Genomic DNA, 27,213 nt, shown 5'->3' on the forward strand with positions numbered 1-27,213 from the left:
AACTCTGTAATGTTTGTATTGTTCCTATCCTATTTCATAAATGGATGCATATTTATTATTATGTCTTTCCTACAACAACCATTGAGAATATAATGATTATTCAATAGGTCACTCATGTATAGTTCTATTTATTTTCTTTCGAAGATACCTAAGTAGAGTACAACAACTGTTGATAATCTCCTACCTCTTTTGTCTGTAACTCACTATTATTTGTCTATTTGTTTTCCTGAGAAACTATCTTGTAGATAACAATATGTAAAACAATAACCATTGATAATTTCCTACCACTTTGTCTTTAATTTGGTAAGCCCCCTACCCATTATTGTTATCCTTCTCTTACTCTTAAAAATAAAAAAAAAATTAAGCATGTACATATCTGTGTAGATTGTTCACAAATGAACAATAAAAATCACTATACTTAGGAAAACATATTGACTTCATAAAGAGTCAAGGAAGCAAAAATTAAAACAATCTATAGTTTTTTAAAAGTTGGAATTCCTACTCCTGGCAAAAAAGTAGTGGTGAAGCCGGGGAGAAAAGACAAAGAACGCTTTAATGTACATACTGCTGCCAAAATTGAAGTTATTACAGCAAATATGCAAGACTCCCTGATAAAATTTATTTCATTTTTAAATATTTATAACCTCAATGCAGCAGTCATATGCCCAACAGTTTATCTCCCTGCAGTGAAGGCTCCAGCAAGTACAGCTCAGCACTGCGTCATTTGTTCTAGACATAAAAACACAGCAAAGGCAGTAGAAGCTCATGGGGGCGGGTATCGCTGGATAAATTCCACCACACTCTTATCATGGAAATACTAGGCAATCATTGAAAAGGACTGTGAGAACAACTAAAATTAAATAGACTGACCTCACCACATTTTGGTGAGCATGTGGGATAATAAGTTAGGATACACAATGATGTGATCACTTTGGGAAACGGGTAACCAGTTCCTTAAAAAGGCAACATACATCCTCAATAAAATTCAGCCACTTTGCGCATAGGTATATTTCCAAAAGAAAAGAAAACACATGTCTTGTCCATAAGAGACTTGTGCCTGATCCTCATAGAAGCTCTACAAGTAATAACCAAAAACTGGAAACAACCCAAATGTCCATCAACATAAGAACGGGTAAATAAACTATAGTTTAGCTGTACAAAGTGACAGTACTCATCAATAAAGGGAAGTGAGCTACTGATCCCCACACCCACTTGGACAGATCTCAAAAATAGGGTGCTGAGTGAAAAAAGCCAACACACAACAGGTGCACACACTACAAGATTCCACAGGTACAGAACTCCAGAAATGCATGCTAGTGCCTAAAAATGGGGGTTCAGGAGGGAAGATTATTGGGGACATAAAGACACTTTCAGAGGACAACAGTCATATGTCTAATTTTATCAAATTGTGCAACTTTAAAAATGTACATGCAATCCAGGTGTTATGGTTGATACATTGTGTCAACTTGGAGAGTCTAGAGGTTTGGCTAAGTGACTCAGCAGGAAGCCAGGGTGCTTACTTTGTATACATCCTGAGCCTGTGAAAGAGCAGGGAATGGAAATTATGTGAGAGCTACACGCCCCTTAGGTGGGCGTGTAGTCTGTTTACAAAGTAAGGCAGGGGAAAGAAGCTGCTTGCCGCCATTCCTCCGGTTTTGCTCTGGCTGTTTGCTGTTCGGCTGCCATTCCCCCCTTTGCTCTTGTTGCTTTGCTATCTTCTGCCTCGGAGCCAGCCAAGTATGGACTGAAACCTCCACAAACTGTGAGCTAAATAAACCTTTCCTTCCTTCATTTTGGGCGTTGGGTATTTTGTCTCAGCAACAAGAGAAAAGTAACCAAGACACCAGGGTATATCAATTATACTTCAAGAAAAACAGACATATGTAACTGAATAAATTGGAACAAAACTACAAACAGGCATAAGTTGCCACAACTGTGGGTCTAAAAGTGGGAATATTTTTCCTACTTATTGTGCTTAACACATGATAGTCCTTTCCATTCTGCAAATTAAAATGTTCCTTCATTCTGTGTGAATTTCTTTTCGTTCTTTCCTTCCTGCTCTTCTCTCTGCCCCTTTCCAAAAATTATTACCCAAGATGTTCCTTCTCTTGTAGGGTCCTCTTTGGTTGTTACCTATTTGCTCATATTTTATATTTCTATCTTTTTTTATTCTTTAATTTTCTCACTTTTCTCTGGGATTTTTAACTTCAGCAATGATTTGCCTATGCACGGAGTGAGTCTTTCTTCAAGTTTTCCTGGGCACAGTATCCTCTAATGGTCCACAGGGGCGATGCCATGGGACACTATAGCCTCTGCTTCTCTCAGGGTTTCCTTTTATCAGTTCTTTCAGTCTTCCAGGGTCCCCCTGAACCCGGTGATCCTGGGCTTCCTGTCCACACTTATGAGTGAAGAAGTAGGCAGTGCTACATGACGTACAACGTGCGTCACCCCTGCCCTTTTGTACAAGTATTTCCCCTTCCTTCCAGTGGGCCTCTCCCCTCTGACTCAGTCTGACAGGGCTGAGTCTATCTGGCTGGGCCCTGAAACTCACAAACCACCCAGACAAGGGCTCCTTTCTCTGCAGTGTCTAAGCCCATTTGAAATTTGAGTTCACTCCAGATAGACTCTTCACTTGTTTTAGAGAAAGGCTCTTTGTCTTGTTTGACCCACTCTGGGTTTTTTTGCCTGATAGAATCACTGCATTCGGTGGATGTTGTTAAAAGGGACCAAAACGGGCTGGGGATATGGCTCAGCGGCACAAGCACCTGCCTGGCAAGCACAAGGTCCTGAGTTTGGTACCTGGTAACAACAAGAAGAAAGAAAGTTCTAAAAATGACCAAAGTAAATAGGTTCCCTGACAAAGCTGGTTGAGTGCTGATTAGAGAGGAGGGAAAGATCAAGGGCAAATCTTTCTTCAATTTTTAAAATGTCTTTGACAGGTCGTTTACTTGTTTGATTAGGAACTATTCAAAGCGTATGAATAAGTATACAATGAAAAGTGTCCCTCCACCACCACTTCACTTTCTACAGGGTCAACTCCATCCCTAGAGGCGTCACTGTAGCTCGTTTGGATGTTTCGCTCCAAAATGACTCTATACCTAAACAAAAACATAAATATAGTATTTAGTATATATGTATATTCTGCACACACTGCAAAGACAATTTGTTATGCCACATGTGTTTTTGTAATCCAAATTCTGCCATCATTCTTCGAATAGACCACTACCCTGTCAGGAAATTTGGATTACAAAAGCCACGTTGGTGGGTGCCTGACGTTCCCCTGGTACTGTGTTCTATTCCACCGAAAAACCACAGACCAAGGTGAAGCTCACTGTTCAGTCCTTACCAGTAGGTGGCACCCTCGGACCAGGTGTGACGCCCACTCTCTGGGCTGTCTTGGGCATTGGAACTGTTCCAGGGTTCCCGGATGTTTGTGCATTTTTGCCTAACTCAGCAGACTTTTATTTTTAATAGTGAAAAGAGATTTTATTATGTCTTCCCTATGTTTATACAGAATTAACTTTTTATCATGCTTTTCCTTCTGCTAGTCCTCTTCAGAAAGTAGCGCCCATTTTCCACAGTGAACTCCAGCTTTGACTCGTCTGTGACTCTGTTATGTTTAACCTGATACTTGAAGGACTAGAAAAACTTTCAGCAATGCATAGGTTGTAGTAGGACTTTCTGTACTGTTCTAAACCACCCGTTTCAAAATAAATAGCATGCTCCACATGCTGCTGCATGCTGTGCGTTGATTTTTGAACAAGAAGGTAAGTACAGATGCCCCTTTGTTCTTTCTCCAGCTTCAGAGTACAGGTAGTGATGGAGAAATGAGATCTAAGCTTCTGATTCGATTCTGCTTCTCTGGTATTGCACTCAGGTAGCTTTTAAAGGCTTTAGAGGCCCCCAGAACCAATATTCCACCTGGACTTTGTCTACAAAAAAAGAGAAATATATATAATTGCATATATTTCCATATATGTGTCCATACATATCTGCAAAAGTTGAAGAAGAGGAACCTCACTTCACATGAATCCACCTCCCCATTGTCTGAATCCCTCCCACTTCCCTGTCCTCAGTTGATGGCATTTTCTCATCACCCAGACTGTCAAGTACATCTGGAATCACCCAAAGAACAGCACCCCTTTCAGGCTTTGTGTACAACCCCTTAGGACCAGGACCTAGGGATTCTGGAAGGAACCAAATAAAAGCCAGTTACCATATTCTAGTGTCTCAACCTATTAATTAGGAACTCATTCAACGGCAAGCAGTATAATCAAAAATTATCTAATGATCACATACTACAATGATCAAGATTCAGTCTGGCTTCAGAAAGTGCTGAATTCAGGGTTCAAGCAGTGTCATGGGGGGGGGCTATAGTTCTCTCTTCTAGGATCTGACTTCAAGCGATGTATCCATTCTGCAGCTCCTGGGGGGAGCTCCTGGGGGGGTCTTGGGCAGCTTTCAGTGAATGTCCATCAGGACAATAAAGCTGCAAGAGCTCCTGCTCCAGGTTCAAATCCAGCAGAAAAAGACTTTTCTGGTAATGTGTCCCAGAAGCCCTAGGTTTACTCTGATGTGACCAGCTGGAATCATGTGTCCACTCCTCAGTGCCCACATAGGAGACGTGATCTCCAGATTGAGCTAAGTTGGGTCACACACATTTTCCAAGGCTCTTTGGCTACTATACTGCTAGAAAAATTCTTGGGTTAAATTTATTTGTATTGATTTCTAATTAATTTACATTATTATGTTCAGATAATTTAGGCTCCACAGCCCCTTACCTTGAGATATCTGTCTTGAAGGTGCCAAGCTGGATAGCTTGATTTCTCCTTCTTCACCATCTTCCCTTTTGATCCTGATGGGTGGGGAACAGGACAGAGAGCTGTTATGCCTGGTGTCTCTGGAGCTTTAGCTGGGGAATGAGTGGTTGTGTTCATCTGTTAGCTGTTGCTATAACAACACTTAACAGACTTAACTGGGCACTTTATAAGGTAGAGATTTATTTATCTCATGGTTCTAGAGATTCAAGACCATGGTGCTGGCAGCTGTTTGCTTTTGGTGAGAGCCTCACGGCAGAAACATATACAGGGAAGTCGTATGGCTAGACATGAAGCAAGAGAAATTGGAGGGAGGTACCAGACTCACTTGTAACGCCCCAAAGAAAGTGCTGGGAGAGGGGTAATGCACTGCAAAGAGAAAAGCATTAACCCTTTGCGTAAAGGTAGAGCCCTGTGATCTGATTACCCTTCAAGAGGTCTCAATCACAAAGGTTCCACTGCCTCTTAACATCATCACACTAGGAGTGGAGCTTCAGGGGTCAAACCGTGTTCAAGCCAGAGTAGATATGAAAATCAAAAGCATGGGAAACAAAAGTGGAAAACCAGGTCATTGGACTTCGTCAGTATTTAAAATTTTTGTTTTTCAATGAACAATGTTAAATGAGTAAAAAGTCAACCCAAGAGTCAGAGAAAATATTTGTAAATCACACATATCCTAAGGGTTTGATAGCCAAATATATAATATGTGTAATATGTGGAGGACGCCATGTTGTCCTCCCCTGGACCCAAATGGGATTGTGCTTACTTGCGAGCAGTGCAGGCTCTATAGAGGTGACTTCCCTAAATTGGCTTTCTGTTTAATCTGTGAATCTGGCCAAGACCATGTACATATCATCATGAAAGCAGGTGGATGGTGTCAGACTAGCATTGCGTATCACCAACGGCCATGGTTGAGCTTAGATAGAGGAGCCATGATACTATGGGGCTAAGATATGAAATACCATCTCCCCTGAGGTCTGCAGTGCTCTAGAGGAAAATTCCTTCCAAGAATCTGCTACAAAGCAGTTACTCGTTAACCATAACCTAAATCTGGCTGTTCCGTCCCTTTCACGAGAATGCTTTACTTCCTCTGTTACAAGCCTTGCTAACCTAGCCCCTTGTGTAGCGCATCCAGCTGCCATCTTCCCCAAAGTGAATGTGATCAACAAATACCAAGGTGCTGGCTGCCTCGTGATCTTTTGTTCCCTGAGAACAACTGGACATCCCAGATGTCAGTTACTTTGCATTCTCTCTCTGTCTTTTCCTCTAGCCATGTACGGGAGCACCTTGCAGAAGATTGGGGTCCACTGCAGGGGTCCCCAGTAGCTGTCACCATAGAAGGGGTCACTAATAATAATTCCCATAACTCAACAACAAGGAAGCTTAAAAGGTCAAAAATTTGGGTGAACATCCCCCAAAGAATATATATGAGTTGCCAATGAGCACATGAAAAGATGTTCAACATCTTTAATCACTAGGGAAATTCATCTCAAAACTACAGTGATTTACCACTTCACAGGGTAGGTTGACTAATAACAACAATAACACACACACACACACACACACACACACACACACACACACACAAACTTAAAAGTAGAACATAACAAGGAAGGGCAGGGAGGTGGAGCTGCAACCCTTGTGAGATGCAACCCTTGTGAGATGCTAGGGAAAGTGAAATGGTGGAGCTGCTATGGAAAACAGTATGATGGTTCCTCAACAGCTCAAACATAGAATCACTCACTGCCTGGCTCAGCAATTCCACTTCTGAGCATGCACCCAAAAGCAGGTATTCACACTCAAACAGGTATTCACACATCAGGGCTTTGAGCAGGTTTATTTACCATAGCCAGAAAGAAGGAACATCCAAGTGCTCATCAGCAGAATGGATAAACAGAAGATGGTACGCACATACAATGGCATATTATTCAGACGTGAAGGGAAATGAAACTCTGATATATTCTTCAAGGATGAACCTTGAAAGCATTATGCTAAGTGAAATAAACCAATCATAAAATAACAGGTAGTCTATGACTCCATTTCCACAAGCTATGCACAATAGTAAAAATCATACAGACAGAACATAGAATACTAGTTACTCAAAGGCTACAGGGAGAGACAGAGTTTGAGTTTGGGAAAATACAAATTTTGGTAATAGATCATGGCCATGGTTGTACAATAATTTAATAATAAAAATTTTAAATATAAATAAACAGCATCATTAGTGAGAGTTGGTAGGAAACTGCAAAGATTTCAAAATTTGGCATTATTTCCTACAGAAAATAAAACAATATAGCAAGTTTAAAGCATGTAAAGGTGCAGATTATCACCAGTATGACTCAGGGATAAGATAACATCAAAACATAAAACCATTTGAAGAAGGATATATGACATCTAGAAATTTTTAATAGAATTTAAAGTTTAATAGAATGTTTAAAAGCTGACTATATATAACTAAGGCCAAAATTAGCAAACTTGGAAAGTAATTGTGAAGAATCTGATCTGAAAATAACAGGAAGAGATAAAGAGATGAAAAATGAAAAAAAAATAACAAGATTTAGGAGCTAAGGAAGCAGACTGAGAAGGTCCAACCTATTTCTAATCAGAGTTTCAGGATGAAATATTGGCATGCATGTGGAAAGCAATTATTCAAGTAGATAATTCAGAGAGTTGTACAGAATTTAAAAAGGTAAATGTGAAGACCAAGACTAGGAATCCTTTACACTAATTCCTCTGGAGTAATTTTCAGAGGACAATAAAGCCAAACACATACCTACATATTTTGAAGCAAGTCTTCAAAATACCAAAGTCAAAGGGAAGATCTTAAAAGCAACCAGAGAGATGAGGCTTTCTGCGAAAGACTTCCCAAAGCAGGTGAGTGGTACCTTACAGTGTTCCCGGAAAATACTGTGAAACTGAAATTGCACATACTGTACACGGAAGCCCTCTTGAGCCAGGTATACAGGAAGGAGAGGAAGCATTAAACAATGAGGCAGTTGGGACCAGATAGTGGAGTTGAATGAGGTGAACCCTGAACAGGCTCCTAGCAGCACCCAGTGCCAATGAGCCACTATAATGTCTTCTTCTGGTTACCAGACACAAAAGGACTGGCCGAACAGGGCACACAAAACCAATAAGCATGACCAGGAAATTAAAAGTGAAGACAGAGTTATTACTTACAGCAAGTAAAGAGAGTACCAGAGATAATTCACAAAGTAGGGTCTCCCTGAACAAAGAGAGAAGGGTCTGTTATTGGGGACACTTACACTTATTCGTTTAGGTGAGACTCATCCTCCCATGCAAAGGTCGGCACGTTCCTAAGCATGCTCAGGTAGAGGTCATATGGCACTTGTCCAAAAAAAAAAAAAAAATGACAAATTCAAACACCTCTGGGTGGATAATTTATTATTAAATGGTCAATTCTCTTGTAGGTCATCTGAAAAGAACAAATCAGGGTGATTCCAAGGTTTTGGCTAATTTCTTGCACATTTCTCTGAAGAGCTTTACCTAAGAGAGAGAAGGAGGATGGGGGGAGCGTAGAATGGAGGATTTTTGACCCATAAGTAAAGGAGATTACCCAAAAATGCCTCTGTAGCAGCTAACATTCCTAGTTCAGATGAAAATTTTTTTGGTAAAAGTTAGAACTTTCCTAAAACTTAGATGCAGTTTTTCTGCAAGCATTTCTTTGGATCTGAGGTTCTGGGATCTTCTCTGCAGACAGAAACCTCTGCAAAGACAATTCTGGGGGCCTTGTGGGGGTTAGAAATGGTTAAAATACATATATATATATGTATATATATTCCTGCTACAAGAAAGCTCTCCCTTTCCCAATATCGCATATTTCTCTCTTTGGTATATTGCATACTTTCCAGGAATTTTCCTGACTGACCCAAGCAGGTAACATGGGGAGGGCAGAGAAATTCCCAAGTGCTTCCCAGACAGAGCAACAGGTACAGAAGTGCCCACCACTCATTGCATATAAATAACGACCACAAACATCAGGTGGATGGAGGCTGAGCCAGGAGCGCCAACGCCACTCCACCCCAGTCCCACGGCCTTGCCCTGCCCTCTGCCCTGTCCCATCTGCAGTGGAGAGGAAAGATAGTGGGGACAGAATGGGGAGGAAGAGGTCAAGCCCACCCACCTCCTTCGAGTCCCAGATCTACTGGGATGGGACACAGGGACAAGCTCTGATGACTGCAGTTCTTTAAATGAGCAGGACTGGGCCCAGAGCACCAACGGGAGGCCATTTAGGAACCAGCTACAGAGTCTAGAATCTGGCCCTGATCTGACCGTGGTCTAGTAAGGAAGTGGTTAAGTTAACAACACAGAATTAAAAGCAGGGATTAGAAGGGAAAAAAATCATTTCCTGTTTATGCTCTGAGTGGTTTTAAATCCTTCGATAAATACAGTACACACAAACAAGCTGGTGATTATTTGTGTGAAGGGCCACGAAGTCATCTCCATCAGGGGATACAGTTTCACCACCACGATGGAATTATGCAAACAGTCAAGCAGTTGGCTTTTAGAAGTAAACAGAAGTGAGGGTGGGCTGGCAACATCTGTGGATGATTAAAAAAGACTCGGAGGAAGTTTCAAGGCTATTCACAAGGGAAGAGAGCTGAGTAGACAAACGCAGAGGACACGGGCAGGAAGGCCCGATGGAAAGGAGACTGTCTTCCCTCACAAATTTCAAAACTCCACAGGGGAAAAAAGTTGCTAGAATCTGACATAAAGCATTTTGTGCAAAAACAACCCAAACAAAATTGACATTCATTTGCCAGAATGAGAAAAGAGCAAGCAAAGCCTCTTGACCAGCGCCCTGGGCTCAACTCTGCTTGGGTTTTGCCTCACAGAAAGTCCTTGCTAAAAGCCCACAGTGAGAAAATTGTAAAAAGGAATAAAACAGAGATTAAACCCAAAGCACCTAGTTCCATATCTGAATTTTATTTTCTCCTTCAGGCCATCAAGAAGTGTACACCAGAGCATTTTTAAAAATTCCTAAGCACACGACGCCTAGGGCTCCAAGACAATCAAATTCTCTTCAGCCTGTCTGGCTTGGAGTGGACACTTTCTCTCTCTGGCAAGCTCCCAATATTTCCTGTGACAAGCCAATGAATCACACTGTGAACAGCAAGCACTGGGACCACCAGAATCCTTCTTCTACAGAATTTAGAAGTGAAAAAAAATCCTTTACCCTAGCCCCCACCCCCCTAAAAGAAAGAAAATTGCATTTGTTTATTGAGTGAATATAGATTAACACCACACATGAGGCTCGGCACAAGACATAGTCCCAACCCAGGAAGAAACAGGATTATGGTCCCAAAAATCGATGATATCTTCATTCCCCACCACCACCTGTTCTGAGAGATCAGCATCGTGCCATCCCTTGGTTGGGTGTGACCTTCCAGGAGAATCCTCTCCTCTACCCCCAAGAGGCCTCATGACTGTAGGAGCGGTGGGAGGTTCTAACACACCTTCATCCTTCCTGCCCGCCACTACCCCTCCTCCTCCTCACCTGCTCTGGAGATGCTCCAAGGAACAGATGTGCCCAATTTGAAATGGGGCAGCTCTTAGACTGCCCTTCTGCAGTAGCAAGGTCACCTATTCTAGGTGGAACTAGGCAGGGCAAAGTCTTGGGTCAGAAAGGGAGGAGCCTGCTCCAGGAGAAAGAGGACATTCAGGAAGGTTGGGGACCTCAACAGCCTGCGTCAGTGCAGTAGGAATATTGACAGCACTGGCTCCTGCTTCCCAAGTATACCCCTTCTTTTTTTGACCAAGTAGTTGGACCCTAGATTGACCCTTGGGGGACACTGATGTTTGGGCTAAATCTTAGACTGAAACTACCAGAGGCCTCTCTTCTTTCCTGTTATCATCTGAGTGCCCAGCGGGATGATCCTGAAATGCCTGAGATTTGCTAGAAATTATACTAGAAATGCCTGGGATGGTAGAGGTTCTACTGGAAACTCTAGAGATCATAGTGGAAGAGACTACCTTGGACCAACCTGTGCAGATGAGGGTGAGGGTGCCTCCTAACTGGAGGGTGACAGAGTTTCTAGATATAGTGAAGGTCAGATATAGAGAGAGGGAGAGGGGAGCGGAATCAAGCAGCACCATGTGACACTGGCCCCAGGACCTATTTGTGTGGGGCACCCAGACACAGCAGCCCTACAGCCAAGGCAGGTGTGGAGGTGCTCCCAGCCGTCAGAGGCCTGCATAGGAGCTGTTCAACTGGAAATCGGGAAAGGACTTTGAGCAGAGGGTTGGATTCTCCCCCAACTGCCTGGCCACAGTTTCTTGGAGTCAGGCTGGTGAGTGGACAAGTCACTTAGTCCCATCCCCTTTGCCCACTGAGGCATGCAAGCCCTGACCACAAGTGTTTATGCACCACCAGCAACCTCAGAGCTCCCCTCCCCTCAGGTGTTCCCCTTCATACTCTCCCTCTTCTGTTCCCTGTCGTTATTCAACAATCCTTAGCATACCACCTTGCCATCTGCTGTACCACAAATCTGGCAATCAAGTAATATTCTTTTCTGATGAGATAGGGGTTTATGCCTCATCTGCTGGTCAGATTGTGAGCTCCTTGATGTCAGCAACCATGTCTTAAATCTGTCTGTGTCCTCAACCTTATATATAGCCAGATATAGGCACCATGAAGGATCAACATGTTGGAGTGCTACTGTTTTATAGATGCTGGTAGAAGCCACAAAACCCCTGAGTCAGAAATGAAGAGCCACTTATTACTTAGCAATGACAGGAGCCATAGGACACCATTTCCATGCTGGTCCCGTGACACTGATTCCCAGGGCAATGCAGAATGTACTGCAATGACCTATATGTGTGCACTGGTCCCAGAAGCAGACCCCTGAGCTTAAGGAACTTATTTTCTTTATAACAGCCAATAAGCAGTGGAACATGTAGAAGGTGGCACCTGATGAGAGGTTTTTAGGGACAATGGAATGCTGGCCACTTCTTCTTCCCCCTTTTCTCACCCTTCATGAAGTAAGTGATTTTGTTTGACCATGTGCTTCTGCCCTAATGTGTTCCCTCACCATGGGCCTAAAAGCAATGAGGCCAACAAACCATGGACTGAAACCTCTAAAGCCACAAGTCAAAATAAACCTTTTCTCTTTATAAATTGACTGTATCTGGTGTTCGTTATAGTAATGGAAAGCTGATGAATACGATCTTTTCATACATTACCTGTCTTGGCTTCTGGGCTCAACTATATTTGCATTTGCCCATGCAGCAGAGAATGAGGGGCTCCCATTCCTCCATTGCTGGGGTAAAATAAATGTTGAGGTTCAGTTGTTCTAACTGTCTTTGCACCTCTAACTTCTTTCCTGAGGCTGGGGATGGGGATTGTCAGTAGTGTGGGGCTCAAGTTTTCCTAACTGATGGTTTGTGGGCCCTAGACTCTAGAAGAGAAGGAAGCCACACATCTCACACAAGGGAAGGCCATTCCCAGCACATGACTTGTGTAAACAAAGGGAAAACCCATCTTCCTGAGAAAAATTATCTTCCTTTTTTTTTTTCTGTTTAATTAACTTTGTGGAAAATGTGACAGTATCTCTTCTGGAACAGAGGGCACTGGAGAGGGAATGGTGGGTGAGGGCAGGGAGAGAGAAAAGAGGACAAACAGTTGCTGTGGCAAAGGCGAGCATGAGGCGTAGGGCCAGGGGGAGTTCTGGGGACCGTTCCTGTCATCCCCGTGGGCTCTAGGCTGCTCTGACAGAACATTCAGGAACCTAGGCAGGGTCTTCAGCTGCTCATAGGTTGATGACAGTCAAGGTCTCCTCTTTGGAAGTGGGAGGAGTCTCTGAATTCACCCCCAGAAGCTTCTGCTCTGACTCTCTCTCAACCTGGAAAACAAGGGAGGAGCAGCCAGTGGGACAGAAAGAATGAGGGCACAGTTTGCTTCAGAACCTGAAACCAGGAGAGGAAAGAAGGAGGGAAAAGAAAAGATCCCAGACATAGGGATCTAGCAAAAAAGGTAAGATGACAGAGAAAGGGTGCTTAGACAAGTGCCTGGGACAGAATGGAGGAAACAGCGGGGAACTAGAGAGAAGGAGGATGTGGAGACACAAGGCAGGACACATTCCCCAGACAGCAAAGGAAGGGCCTGAGAGGGACAGGCCTGACTTCGGGTGAGGGGGCTCCTGGCTCCAGGGTTCCTCCCAGTTCCCACACTTCCCTCCTCAGACTCACACTCCCCCATGTGCCTTTGGACAACTCACCAGGATCTGGGAGTTCTGACCACACATGCTTCGAAGATGCAATCCCAGGGAGGCCAGAGACACAGTGATATTCAGGATACAGATCACTATGAGCAGGATACAGAATCCCATGAAGAGATTCTGGGGATAAAAGATGAGAAAAGATACAACCAAGAGTCAGCTCCTTCAGATTCTGCTCATACTGTGCATACCTACTTTGGGCAATAAAGTGGCACCATGCGGGGTGGGGCAGCCCTGAACTGGCTTAGCAGCTTCCACTTCTTACCTATTCAAATGCTCACGGTGCCTCCCACCTTGTTGCCATGGCAATAAAACCCTGAGCCCGGTGAAGCTATTGTAATCTGAGAAATGCCTGCTGTTTAAGCTAAAATCTAGGGTGAGGTCCAACTGCAAGGAGCCGACCTCTCTACCCTCCAGTGGCCTGATTCCTTGGGAGCAAAGGAGTGTCTAGGAAGACTGGATTCTTCTTTCTCACCAGGGTCATTCTCATATAGTGTCTGCAGTTCTCTCTGCTCCAGCCTGAGTAGTCATTCCTCCATCTGTACTCAGTGCTTGCGGCAACAGGGCCTAAACTACCACACACGGAGATGAATTGCGCATAGTTTAAATCGTCGTTTTGCCAGATTAAGCTCCTCACAGAAAAGACAACTGCAGCCACAGCAGCAACAATGCCAGCCAGAGTGAGCAGACCTGACACACAGCCCTAGAAAAGAGAGATCCAAGACACAGGTTCCATTCATCAGTGGCAGAGCCATGTGAGTACCACCCTCAAATCCGTCTCTTCTTCCCCAGTTCCTATTGCTGGAAACCCTCGCCACCTCCCAGGAAAGAGCTGAGGATATTGAGGACCCAAGGACAGGAGACAGAAGACTGAGTGGAAACGTTAGCCATTGGAAGGGTTTGAAAGACAAGGTCAGGGAGACAGGATGCCCAAGACTCACTGAAAGTTTCCCCCGGCGTTTCTCATGGACAATAGCCCCTGCTCCTGCTGCGATTGCCTGGAAAGAGAAGACCCCAAAAACAGTCTTCTGATTTGCTCTCCTGAGTGATCACCCATCATCCTTCCACTCACAGCTCCCATAAAAGCCAGAGGGAGGCATGATTCAAGAGACTAGCAAAGAAACCTCGCATGCATATGGATAAATGCATGTTTATCTGCAGTTACGCTGCCCATCCTCCCTGGCCTTGTGACAGAAGAAATAGGTGGGAGAGGGTTTGTCCCAGCCTTAGGGCAGCTACCTCATGGAAAGCGGGGCATGTGGACTCTGGTTTTCGGTGGCTTCCCCCAAGCATCTACCTAGAGCCAAAGGAACTTTCTCTTTACCCATCACCTTCTGCCTCCCACTGAGCCCCCAGCCCATCCCTACTCACCACAGACCCAGCCCAGAAGGCACAGCCCAAGGCACGCAGCTCAGTCCTAGGCCCAAAGCAGAGACTCACTCCAAGAGCACAGCTCACAACCCCCAGCACTATCTGCATCACCTGCGAGACAGGGTGAAAATCAATAGCCCAGCTGTTATCTCTTTGGCTTTTCCTCCGCCCTGGACTTCCTGCAGTTCAGATTCCAGAAGGTTCCATTTCCTTACTATCCTTCAAGCTGCACTGGCCTGGTTCTCCCTTTATCCCTCTTACAGGCTTGGCTTTTTATCCTTTGTTCTCTTTCCCTAAAAGAAATACTTTATGATGATCCCACCAGGTCATTTCCACTTCTCCTCATCCTCCCTTAGGAATCTCATCGTTCTGTCCAAACCCGCCATCTACCCTCAGCTTCCGGCTCTGATATATCTCTTCAAGCTCTAATATATAATTTGGAGGGTTTTGTTGTAGACATAAAGATGTGCCATTGGCATCCCCCACCCCGTTTCCAGCAAGGGGGACCTTGTCTTTCAGCTGAGAAAAGATGTGATGGTCCCCAAGCCAGTGATTGAGCAAGACTGCTCAAGCGTCACAGCCTCCCATTGTGGAACTGTGGGACACCCACAGGAACCCCCAGCCTTAGCCTGTCCCCTCTTTTCTCATATCACATGTGTTGCCCTTCGATAAACCATCTGCTCCCCTAACTCTGTGTGTGCCTCCTGGAAAACCTCACTCACAGAGGCTCCTGGGTATCACCCGAGATTGGGCATCCGTAAGTCCCCTTTCCCATCCCCCAGGGCTTGCATCTCCTGATCACGCACACTCCAAGCCTCTGCACGTTCTTGGGTTTATCTCTTCTCACACCCCAAACCCTTTTGCACCCAAGTCATGGAGACATTATCCACAAAGGATTTCAACTCCCGCTTTCCCTCACCACTTCAGCTCTGTCTACACAAATGCAGACCTCCCCCACTTCCTACCTGGACACCTCCAGCTCTGAGGCAGCGGGAGCCCAGGTTCCTGCTGGGAATCCACGCACAGCCCTCCTGCCACAGATGCTGACTCAGGACAGGCTCCTCCAAGGCTCCCTTCCCCAGCTCTGAGCCGCATTCTCTTTACTCTCTGCTGTTACAAACTTGCCTGATGCTCTCCAGCCTCTGCGCCTTTCCTCCTCTCTGCCTTTGCATTTCCTCTGTAACCTGAAATTCCTTTTCTTTCATTCCTGACCACAGTCTGCTTGAATCCACTCCTCCACCAGCGTCCATCCCAACACTGCCTACCAGGACGTCAGGTGCGATTCTTGCTGATCTAGTCTCAATTCTCCTCATTCTGTGTCTCCCCTTCGGGTGGAAATGGAATGCTTGTCAGGGTAGTCTGACCAGAAGAGCCTAGCAAGTTGCCTTGCACCAGCAGCCTCAGTCTCCCTGGGCTCAGCCAATCCCTTGAACTAAGAGATTCTTCTACCCGCTCCACAAGTTTGCCTGGGACTGCACCCTCTGTACCAAGTAGAGGTGGACTGTTTCTTTCCATCCAAGCCCTGCAGGCAAAGTTCCAAAACTTTTTCTAACATATGATGTCCCTCTTCATGGGAATTCAACCCACTTTCCTTTTTGTGTCCTATTGAAAGGGAGGATTTGTCATAAAACCCAAGCACCTTGAGACCATAATGTCAATAAATCAGACACATGAGCTTAAATATTGATCGCATGGTTTCTCTTATATGAGAAAACCAAAGTATAAGTAAATTAAAGAGCAAGGTAAAAGATGATAGGAAACAAAGTAAAAGATGATAGGAAACTTCAAACAGGAAGGAGACCAAGTGATGGTAGGACAGGGAGGAAGAGGAGGAGAAGGGGCCATAAAAAGAACTAAAATATGTTACGCACTTGCACCAGCTCCCTATGATGAATGTAATCAACATACACTAATAAAGATTTTAAATTTTTCAAATTTCTTTTAACAGAAAAGAAGGGCTCTACCCTCTGTGTCACCTCATCAACTGCCCTCGGCCACCACCTGCTCACTCCTTACCCCTAGAACCAGCTGCCCATTGCTTGTTCTGGCCTTGGAAGGCCCAGTGTCCCGAGGCTGAGAAAGAAACTGCTTCAGGGAACCCGCTGCCTTCAGCAGCTGTGCCAAAGCTGACTCCTGGTAGATGTGGATGTTGATGTGAGTGGGCGGAGACGATGTAGAGGCCACATTGACTCCGTTCACAGTCACGGTGTTTTGGGCCATTCTACCTGCAGGGGAGAGGATGGGCAGAGTTAATGAGTCTGAGAGCAGGTAAGGTAAAAAGAAGCGTGCACAGGGCCAAGGGAAGGAGTCAGTCTCCTTGTCCTGGTCTAAGGGGTCTTCCCAATGCAGACATCCATGTCCCAGTGGCCCTAATTCAGGATGCAAATCCAAGTTCCATCCAGAGCTTTTTGCCACATGAGTTCTTGGATGCCTTCCCAAAATGATATGATACAGTTTGTCTAGAGTCCAGAGTGGGGCAAAGCAAGAAATCTGACATTATATATAAGCACTCCCGCTGTCCCCCCGCAAAAGATGTATACATCAGGGAAAGAAGAACTTGCACAAATATTTTAATACTAAATTTACTGAGACATCATGAGATTCATACAAGTTACCTTTGGCCTCCACAATTACAAGAGATGCTCAAAGTGGTGGCCATCAGCTTCCAGACATTTATTAGTATGGCAAACTGCAGAAGTGTGTACACATTTTTGGTGGACTCTCTATATATTACACACCATTTTCTCACTAGTAAAAATGTTCAGAAGATTCTAGAGAGATGCCAACATGATCAAGTTCTTACATGCCCTCCCATAACATTTTTGCACGCCCTTCCCCACAAATGAACTACGTGTACTACACCTGCTGCACGAAGTTCTGCACTGTGTTGTGGTCTCAGAACCACCCGTTTCAAGAAGTAGCCCAACCACAGCCCATAAGAACCTTCTCTACTCATTTGCATTGCTGCATTTTTTCCAGTACATGAATGTATCATGATTTATTTAACTGATCTGCCCTTAACAGACTTTAACCAGTTTTAGTCAACTTTGTGCAATAAAATGCTCTATTTGAAATTCTTATCTCAATAAGGTTTTTTTGTTTTTCTTTCTCAGTAAGTTTTGACAGATTTATACCCTTATGCAACTACAGCTACAATCAAGATATAAAATATTTGTCTGTTGTAAACATTTCCCAGAGGGCTCACCACAGTAAATCCCCAACTGGCTGGAGGTAATTATTGAGCTCCCTGCTATAACTAGTTCAGCATAGTTTCGAGCAATGGTCTCATGGCTGGGCGTGATGGTGCACGCCTGTAATCCCAGCACTTGGGAGGCTGAGGCAGGAAGACTGTTGCAAGTTCGAGACCAGCCTGGACCACAAAGTGAGCTCAGCCTGAACTGCATTGTGAGACCCTGTCTCAAAAAAAAAAAAAAAGCAGCAGTTTCAATTATTATCAATAGTTTCATAGTTTCAATTATTACCATAAAGTTGATCATCTTTTCACATGTGAAAAGCCATTTTTATTTATTTATTTTTCTTTGTCAAGCTCTTCTTTCATATCCTATGTCGTTCCTGTTTTATGTTGTTCCTTACAGAACTGCTTTGTATAGTCAAAAAATTACCATTTACATGAGTTCTGAATATTTCTTCACAACTGTGATTTATATTTTGACTTTGCTTGTGTTTTTGTACAGTATTTATTCTAAAAAGTATAGCTTATGCTTAGAGAAGTTCTTTCTCGTTTATGCTAGAAAGGTTTTATTTCCCACTTTAGAAGGACGTCCCCACTTCCAGCTTATACCAATTCACCCATGTTTTCTTCTACGTGGTTTCACGCTTTCTGTTTTCATTTTTAATGTCTATCCCTCTGGAATTCCTGTCATAACCCAGAAGACATAGATCCAAGTTTCTGTTGTGGTTCAGAGAGTGAATTTCTGCAGGATCACTTCCACTGTGACAGATGTCTCCTTTCACTGATTTAAAATGCTCTCCTGAGCAAACAGGGTGCTCCCACGGGGATTTCAGTCTACTCCAGCCTTTCTGTTCTGCCCACTGGCATGGCTGTGGTGCATTACGCCTCAATATTACAGTTTTAATTAGTGTAGAATCTAATATCTAATTGGGCTGCTCCTTGGCGCCCTTGTACTTTTTTTTCAAAACTGTTATAGCCATTTTTGCTGGATTACTTCTCCACGTACACTTGAGAATCGACTTATCTGGCTCCAACAGACAGCTCACAGAGGCAGTTCTAACGTGTATCCTGCCTAAGTATCGCCGCTTAAACCCTGTATTGATAGCCATTCTAATAGCATTTCTCCTTTGTTCTCTGACGACCTTTCAGAGCAGTCTCCCTCTTTCACCTACCTGGCCTCCTTTGAGTTCAAAGGTCAGGCTTTTGGCAAGTCTGCAGGAGATTGGGATTCAGTGGGCCTAGCAAAGGGACACCCACCCTAGATTCCAGATCTTCCCATGGGGACCCAAGAGCCACCTGAAAGGCGCGGTTCTCTGGTGTCCTTTGGGCCTCAGGTCTCCCAGACCCCCTAGGCAACACCACCACCGCGGCCCATTCCACCCCCTGTGCCTCCTAAGGGCAGGATCTGAAGCCAAGAGCAGACCTCCCTGGCCTCCACTCTCCTCCAGGTGGTAGGCTCAGTCCTGCTGTCCCGGACTCTGCTTTGCCCCTCCTCCCGGTGCTGGACCTGGGGAAGGAGCACTCCTGCTGTCCCCAGGCCACAGCATTGCTACCTCAGGGCTTGGAACCCCACCCATCCTTCCCACCCAGAGCGGAGCCTTCCCCAACCCCATCGCTAGGATCCCATCCTCTGCTCTCTGAACAAGACCCACAGCCAGTGTTATCTCCTTACTAGAAACTGGTTTCAGCTGTCTTCTCAGCAGCTTCTCTAATGCTTCTTCCCTGGAGTCCTACGGGAGAGCAGAATAGAGGAAGAAGGACATCCTGGGCACGGAGGGGCTTAGGGCTCACAGCCAGAGAGACTCCTGGGGAGGGCCCGCCTGGGGGTGGCAGCCCTGCCTCACCTGCTGTCCTCCAGGAGCCAGAGCAGAGCAGGGCTGGGAGGCGTTGATTTGGAGCAGAGGACTGCCAGCCTGGAGTGGGGAGAGCAGGAAGAAGGGATGAGGAGAAGAGGGTGAGGCCCGGCCTCACTGCTTCCCTGCAAGCAGCTAGGACCAAGGGGCCCTGCTAGGGGGGTTCCATGGAGAGCAGAGGATCAGGCCGGCTCATGAATGGGCGTGCGCGCGCACACACATACACACACACGTGCACAAACACACACACACCCCTACTCAGATAACATACACTGGAACCACACGCATTCACAGCACGGACCCACATTTGCTAGGAAAGCCCTGGCTGGGCAATTGTGTGGCCGACACCCCCACAGTCCAACCCCCGTTTCCTCTCTGGCTCCCCAGTGTCCAGGGGCCCTACTGTGGCTGGAAAGCCCTAGAGGAACCCCTCCATCCCAGCTGTCTACTGGGAAGGGTGAAAGTCCCCTTACCCCTCAACTTCCCCTCCCTCTGCTGTCAGCTTCCTCTTCCAGCCAGGCCGCTCCCTCTGCCAATTCCTCCTCACTCCTCGGGCCATCCCCGCGGTGCTCAGTTCCCTGCTCCTGGAGAAGGTGAGGCTGCCTCTGCCCCTCACAGCTGCCAATAGAAGCTCAACGGGCAGCCAGGGTGTTGTGGGAAGGGGTCAGGTTCTGGGCTCACAGGGCTCTGGAGAAGAGAGACAGGAAGACCCAGGGTCAGTGGTGGGGTGGAGAGGCGAGGTGTGCGGGCACTGCTCCATCCGGACACCAGGGCCTGAGACGACCAAAGCCTGGGGTGATGGGGGAGCCCCAGCAGGGACAAGCTGTCCTGTACCCCCCTCAAGAGGGAGCAGCTCTGTGACCAGGAGGAGCCACTCGGTGTCCCTGAGCCCCCGCCCCTGAACTCCCAATTCTAACGAACTTGTGGAAATCTGTCCACCTTGCCTCCCTAGTCCTCGTGTCCCTCAGACGGACGTCCATGGATACAGGGACAGTAGACAGCAGCGAGGTGGCCCCCGAGGCCCCACAGACCACCCACATCAATGTGCACATCCACGAGGAGTCAGGGCTGGCCAAGATCCTGCTGACCGGATGCTCCCTGCTGCGCCTCCCAGCCACAGCCACCGATGCCACCAGCCGGATCTTGGGCAGCAGCCGGCTGTTGGTGGCCTCCTGGGTGAGAGGGCTGCTTGCCTTGTGGAGCCAGGGAGGGACTCCATTCCTCGTGTCAGGCCATGGGAAGGCTCCTCTTCTTCAGGCCACATACTCTCCACCAGCCTCTCTAAATAGTTCTCTCTCTCTCTCTCTCTCTCTCTCTCTCTCTCTCTCTCTCTGTTCTATCCAGTATAGCCAGAGTGTGGCAGGTTCTCAAGCCACCCTAACACCCCAGGGAGGTGGGAACGGATGCTCTGTGCCCAGGCATCCAGGCCAGTTCTTGGCTCCTGCCCCTTTCAGGTGGTGCAGATCATGCTGGGGCTCCTGAGCGGGGTCCTGGGAGGACTCCTCTACCTCTGCAATTCCTACACACTGCGCGACTCAGGAGCCGCCTTCTGGACTGGGGCCGTGGTGAGTGTGGCAGCTGACTGTCACCCTCCTGTCAGAGGGGACAAGGATGCTGCCTTCAGTGTTGCCTGGACATCACAACCATCCATGTGATGCCGTGGAGCATTAGCAGCTAGAGAAAGACTAATGATGTAGGCCGCCTCTTTGCTTGTGTAGATAAGAAAACAGCCAAGGATGGTGACATGTCCAAAGTCACAGGGTCAGCTCTCTGGTGCCCTGCCTGCCTCCCCCTGCCACCCCGGGCTAGCTTCCACTCCCCACTGTCAACAGCAGTCACCACCCAAGGGTCTGAGGACCCATTCACCACCAGACACTGCCCAGGGGTGAGGGTGAGAGCATGGGGAGACAGCGTGCCAGAGAAGAAATACCACCTCCGGGTTCTCCCCTTGTCCTCTGTACATCCGGTGGGAGTAGAGATGAATACAAGTGAGTACATGAAAACCTGTTCATGGTGGGACTGGGGGACCCTTGGACACGCCCACAATCTCAGAGCAGCAAAATATACCTGCATGTATTGCAGAAGGGACAAAAGGAGCCTTCCTCATCCATCCCCCGCAGAGACATACAGATCAGTTACAGACACCCAAATAAGATTTCGATCCATCTGCTCACTGAAATACCCCAGACTTCCTGTTCTTCAAGCCTGGCCAGACAGCCCTGGAGCTATTAGGACAGATATCTGGACCTGAGGCCGCCCAAAGACTCATCTTGTACTGAGAGGTTCTCCAACCACCCGGGATTTCCACAGGATCCTTCGCCACCTCCCCAACCCTTACAACTTTCATGAAGTACCCCCTATTGCTTGAAAAGGTTTTGGAGAAGGGAGGGCAGGCTCACACCCAGCTTGACCACAAGCACTTTGGGATGCAGCTAAAACAGCACCCTGCAGCCTTGGGAGTTTGGCCCAGGCTCAGCACTCTCCACCGTTATTTTACCACAAACAACAAAACACAAAACCCAGGGCACACCTGAGTGTGCTGGGGAGAGTCATCACGTGGCTGGAAGGAGCCGTAGGGGAAACAGAGGCAGGTGATTGGGGGGGACTTGACGTTTCTGTGCTAACCCTACTCCTGTCTCTGTCTCTCTCCAGGCTGTGCTGGCTGGAGCTGCTGGCTTTGTGTATGACAGACGGGGTGGGATCTGTTGGGTGAGTTCTGAGCGGGTGAGGGAAGAAACCAGGCTCAGACCTGGGGTCTCACGTGGGTTCCCTCAGACATTGCCCTCTTTGCCCAAGTCCAGGCTCTTGGAAAAGACTGAATCACTACGTTCTCCCTCTGCCTCCTCCCCTCCAGGCCCTGCTGAGGACCCTTCTCACATTGGCAGCTTTCTGCACGGCCATTGCCGCCATCGTGATTGGAGCTGATAACTTCCAGCAGTACGGCTACAATATAGACACGTATTACATCTGTCAAGACCGCTCGAGGAGCTGGCCCACCATGCTCCCCACTACCGTGAGTCCTGAGAGGCTACACCTGTGCAGCTCCCAGGTGAACATGCTGAAGGTATGTGGGCAGGGGAAAGGGTGGGGCACACAGTGGGAGCGGGGCCGAGACAGATAAGAGGAAAGCTCTCCATCAGAACGGGTGCCCCTAGTGCTCACCCAGGCTGATGACTGTCACTAAAGCTGCAGCTCTGAGCACGGCAGAAACAGCGCCTGCAGTTGAGGTGTCAGAGATGAGTAGGAAAGACAAACACTGAAGTCCTTGATCCTCTCTAGCCCAGGAAGCCATTGAGGAGTCAAGTCAACCTATCTCTGCAGATAAGCACAGGGTGCTATATTCTACACAATGGGCACAGTGGTCCCCCTCCAGAAGCCACAGCCTTAGGGATGAAGGGTGGACAATGTCCCACGTCAGTGGGGAGCATTGGAAGGGGCACAAAAGTGACCACTGCTCTGGTGCCCGTGACCTTGCCCCTTTGTCCCCAGGGCCTGATCATAAGCCTGCAGTCCATGCTCTTGGGTGTCTGGGTCCTGCTGCTTCTGGCATCTCTAGCCCCTCTGTGTCTGTACTGCTGGAGAAGATTTTCCACTAAAGAGGTGAGTCCTTGTGTGTTTGGGGCAGCAAGGTTGTTCAGAGGAGACAGGAACGCAGAACGCATAGCTCAGCGTGAAAATGGGGCCCGTTACAGGCGTCCCAAGTAGCCTCATGCCTGTCTTTCTACCTGAGCCCAGAGAGCCCCTGTTCCCAACCAAAGGCCCCCAGCCAAAGACTCCAAGGAGCCAGGGAAATCCTCATCTGCACTAGGCTTTAGGGGTCATTATATCAGGTATTGTGTAACTGGTGTTGTATCTGGCTACTGAGCTGCCTTGGGGGAGGGAATCTGCCCTCTCTCTCTCCCATTCAGGGTTGTGTTGTCCTGCCCTCCCTTAGAAAAGAAACCAACCAAAAGAAGCTGTTGGGAGTGAACCCGTACTAACGCTGCCTCTGCTGGGCACTCATACCTGAAACTCCTGCTTTGAATGTCCCTGCATCTGACTCCTTGAAGAACCAGATCGGGACAAGAGACCACCAACTGCTGCAGCTGTTCTTCCCTAAGGACCATAGCTACTGCCCTGCTCCATCGGCCATCACAGTGGCTCTTGCTTATCCGCTGCTCACCTTCATCATCTTTCATGTCTCCCCTTATGCAGTAATTTGGCAATAAATGTTTATGTGATTAATCCCAGGTTCTTGCTTTCTTATTCAAGTTCAGGGAATTTGTCTGGCTGGCGAAGCCGTGACTGATCAGGAACCCACAGCAGAACTAAGATGCCCCCAACTCCAAACTCCCACCTGGACCTGGAGTTGCTGGCCACAAACTAGACCCCTTTAAAGCTGGTCTGTGGCAGCAGGTCCAAAATCTAGGTACAAGTTAGGAAGGGGCTGGGACTCAGAGCCCTGCACCCTACCCATCAGATTTAAAAAAGTGACGTGTGCATTTTCATTTTGACTGTTTGGCAATATTAAGTAGACAACAAAACACCAAGATACAGTCATTTTAAAAATCATAGCATCACAAGTTCAAGCCCAGGTGGGGAACTTAGCAAGATCTTGTCTCAGAATAAAAATGGGCCAGAGATGTAGCTCCTTGTGGAGGCCCCTGAGTTCAATCCCCAGTACCAACAGCATTTTTTAAAAAAGTACTAGAGAGAGAGAAAATATATTCATTCCACCAAAAGTGGACTTCAAGACAAAGAAAATACCAGGAATAAACAGAGTCATTACATAGTGATTAAAAATTTTATTTACCAAGATGCAACAATCCTAAATATATATGCACCTAACAATAGAACTTCAAAATACATGAAGCAAAGGTACATAGAACTGAAAGGAAAAATCATTAAACACATGATTATAGTAGAAAACACTTCAAGGCTCCTCTCTCAGCAATATCTAGAATAAGTACTCAAGAATTAATAAGAACACAGAAGAATTGAGCCATACCATCAGTAACTAGATCTAATTTTTCGTAATTCTCTCAACAACCACAAAATCATATTTTTTCATCACTCATTGAACATTCACCAAAACAGACCACATCCTCACATCACGAAACAAATCTTGGCAAATTTAAAATTGAATTCATACAGGATGTATTTTCTAACTGTAATGAAATCGACCTGGAAATCAATAAACAGAAAGATAATGGGGAAGTTTTCAAACACTTGGAAGTTAAACAACATACTCCTAAATAATTCATGGATCAAAGAAGCCTCAAGAAAATTAGAAAAGACTTTGAACAGAACAAAAATGAAAATTCCACGGTCAAAGTTGAGGGATAAAATTGAAGTACTTAGAAGGAAATTTATAGTGTTAAATGCTAGTATAAAAGAAGAAGAAATTTCTCAAATCAGTTATTTCAAATTTCACCTCTGAAAATACAAAAAGGGGAGCAAAATGAGCCCAAAGCCACCAGAAAAAACACAGCAGATAAAGAAGAAGAGAAATAGATTAAACAGAGAATGGATCCAGATGTGGTTATACATGCCTGTTGACCCAACTATTTTGGAGGCAGAAGCGAAAAGATTGTTTGAGCCCCAGAGCTTGAGACCAACCTAAGGAATGCACCAAGATCTTATCTCAATGAAACAAAACAAAACAAATGGAAATTGGAAAAAAATAGAGGAATCAATGAAGCCAGAAGTTAGTGTGTTAAAAAAAAAAAAGTCAAAATTGGTAAACTTCCAGCAATACTGACAAAGCAAAGGGGAACAACACACATCACCAACAACAGAATGAAACAGAGAATATCACAAGTCCTATAAATGTTAAAAGGCTACTAAAGAAATATCATTAACAACTCAATGCAAAAATTCAACTACTACTAACACAGAAGGCGCAATTGATCTAAATTTAAAACATCTACCTATAAAACTTATAGATGAAAACATAGGAGAATATCTTCATGATATATGATTAGGTAAATCATTCCTAGATGTGACACTGAAAACATGATTTACAAAAGAAAAAAATTAATAAATTTTACTTCCTCAAAATTAGTAGTTTTTATTTTAAAGAGAATTTTAAAAAGAAAGAACAACAGCAAAATGCCAGCAACATAGACAAAAACAAAACAAAGCTTTTAGCCTGCAAAAGATTATGTACAAGTACAAGATAAGTACACCTAGAAAAAAGATATTTGCAAACCATGTATCTGGCAAAAGACTTGTATTCAGAATATATGAAGAACTCTCAAAGCTCAATAGAAAGAAAACATACAACTCAGCTTTTAAAAATGAGCAAAAGACTTAAACACTTTAGCAAAGAGCACACACAGAGAGTATCTTAGTCACTTTTCTCATTGCTGGGACAAAATGCCTGACACCCAGAATTTAAAAGAGTGAGGAGGAGAGTTTATTTTGGCTCATGTTTCAGACTATAGTTGGCTGGCTCCGAGGCATGATGGCATAGCACACTGGCAAGATGGAGGAAAATCTGCACCATTATGGCAGCCAGGAAACACAGACAGTCAAAGGAGGAGTTGGAAAGGGAAATAGGCCCTTCCAGACCATGCCCCCAGCAATGTCTTCTCTGGAAATACCCTGCCAGCACCAAGCCAGCTATACCACCCTCATAATCTAATCATCTTCGGAACACATGAGGCTTTGTGGGCCATCTTAGATCTAAACCACAATGTTCTGCCCCTGGCTCCCAAAACATGTGTGTACATCTCTTATGCAAAATGCATTTAGCCCATCTCTAAAAGTTTCCAAAATCCTAACAATGTTAGCATTGCTGAAAAGTCCAAGTCTCCTCTGAGACAAGGCAAACTCTTAGCTGTGAACATGTGTAAAAATAAAAAAGAAAGTCAAACATCTATACTGGTACAGGATAAACATTCCCATTCCAAAAGGGAGAAATAGGGAGGACCAAAGCAAGATCAAAACCCACCTGGGAAAACATTAAATCCCATAGTTCTGTGTCCAGTACCAAGATAAGCTGTGGTGAGGTGTGAACTCCTTAAAGGACTTGGATCACTCCCACAGCATTGCTGGTAGTTGTAGCTCTCATGGCTTCTCTTTTGGGCTGGCTTTGCTCATGCTTTGCAGCTTTCCTCAGACCTTCCATGTTCTTGGCTTCTCCCCCTTCTCCACTGCACTTTCAGCTTTACTTCTACAGCTGTATACACTGCTTTTCAGAGGCATGCTTCTTGGCCTCCTAAGCCTTTTGAAATCTGGGTAAAATCCTCTGTGACCCCAGAACTCTTGCCTTCTGTATGCCAGTAAAACCAGCATCATGTAGATGACACCAAGGTCTGTTGCCAGGTTGACCAGTAGCCAGGCTCCCTTGTATCATGGCCACAGAGGTATCCAAATGCCTAGATGGCTGAGCACTATGAACTCAATCGCATGGAACCAAGTAGACATTCTTGAGCACAGGGCCCTGGGGCTCTCTGCTCAAAGCAAAGTCTTTCATTTTTCAAATTTGAACTTGTTAGGGACTTACTGGTTTCCCACACGCTCTTAAGGCATCCTTCCTATTGTCCTGATATGGAATATTTGTCTTCTTTTTCATCTTTTTAGCAAACAAGCTCTCATCCGCTCCAACTTTACAGGCCCTGGCTTTGTAGGAGCTTCCTTTTTGGCAAAACTCAAAACTTTTTAAACCACTAAGCTTCTCAACATAAATAGGCCAATAATAAAAGCTCCCAATAATATCCCTGCCACAGCCTCAACATTTGGGCTGTCGTGAAATTTCC

The 27,213-nt window shown here is 45.8% G+C and overlaps 2 protein-coding genes across 3 annotated transcripts; one reads left to right on the forward strand and one right to left on the reverse strand.

Annotated features, from left to right (window-relative positions):
- Window positions 1-12,332: 12,332 nt before the first annotated feature.
- Tmem176b (transmembrane protein 176B) lies at window positions 12,333-19,618 on the reverse strand. 2 transcript variants are annotated; one of them, XM_005404793.2, is made up of 8 exons: window positions 19,463-19,618; window positions 19,291-19,348; window positions 16,442-16,650; window positions 14,426-14,536; window positions 13,996-14,052; window positions 13,530-13,757; window positions 13,055-13,174; window positions 12,333-12,679 (listed from the first exon to the last, which is right to left on the reverse strand). In XM_005404793.2, exons 3-8 carry the CDS (start codon window positions 16,643-16,645, stop codon window positions 12,587-12,589), a joined length of 813 nt encoding a protein of 270 aa, XP_005404850.1. In that variant the 5' UTR covers window positions 16,646-16,650; window positions 19,291-19,348; window positions 19,463-19,618; the 3' UTR covers window positions 12,333-12,586. The 2 variants fall into 2 exon arrangements, with proteins under 2 accessions (XP_005404850.1, XP_005404851.1); XM_005404794.2 differs by lacking the exon at window positions 19,291-19,348.
- A 308-nt stretch (window positions 19,619-19,926) lies between these two features.
- Window positions 19,927-23,695, forward strand: Tmem176a (transmembrane protein 176A). Its single transcript, XM_005404792.2, has 7 exons — window positions 19,927-20,064; window positions 20,424-20,647; window positions 20,926-21,036; window positions 22,124-22,180; window positions 22,326-22,535; window positions 22,961-23,071; window positions 23,406-23,695. The coding sequence occupies exons 2-7, from the start codon at window positions 20,450-20,452 to the stop codon at window positions 23,478-23,480; spliced, it is 762 nt and encodes a 253-aa protein (XP_005404849.1). The 5' UTR covers window positions 19,927-20,064; window positions 20,424-20,449; the 3' UTR covers window positions 23,481-23,695.
- The last annotated feature ends 3,518 nt before the right edge of the window (window positions 23,696-27,213 follow it).

This window comes from Chinchilla lanigera, unplaced genomic scaffold (assembly GCF_000276665.1).
Source record: "Chinchilla lanigera isolate Chin_1 unplaced genomic scaffold, ChiLan1.0 scaffold00090, whole genome shotgun sequence".
Classification (NCBI taxonomy): domain Eukaryota; kingdom Metazoa; phylum Chordata; class Mammalia; order Rodentia; family Chinchillidae; genus Chinchilla; species Chinchilla lanigera.

Coding starts and splice junctions, on each gene's coding strand:
- Tmem176a (XM_005404792.2), top strand. CDS start 20,450: ATGGATACAGGGACAGTAGACAGCAGCGAGGTGGCCCCCGAGGCCCCA. Junction 22,536..22,960: donor CCCAGGTGAACATGCTGAAG/GTATGTGGGCAG, acceptor CTTTGTCCCCAG/GGCCTGATCATAAGCCTGCA. Junction 23,072..23,405: donor GAAGATTTTCCACTAAAGAG/GTGAGTCCTTGT, acceptor GCCCTCCCTTAG/AAAAGAAACCAACCAAAAGA.
- Tmem176b (XM_005404794.2), bottom strand. CDS start 16,645: ATGGCCCAAAACACCGTGACTGTGAACGGAGTCAATGTGGCCTCTACA. Junction 14,537..16,441: donor ATGGGCAGCTGGTTCTAGGG/GTAAGGAGTGAG, acceptor CCTGTCTCGCAG/GTGATGCAGATAGTGCTGGG. Junction 12,680..13,054: donor GTCAGAACTCCCAGATCCTG/GTGAGTTGTCCA, acceptor CTTGTTTTCCAG/GTTGAGAGAGAGTCAGAGCA.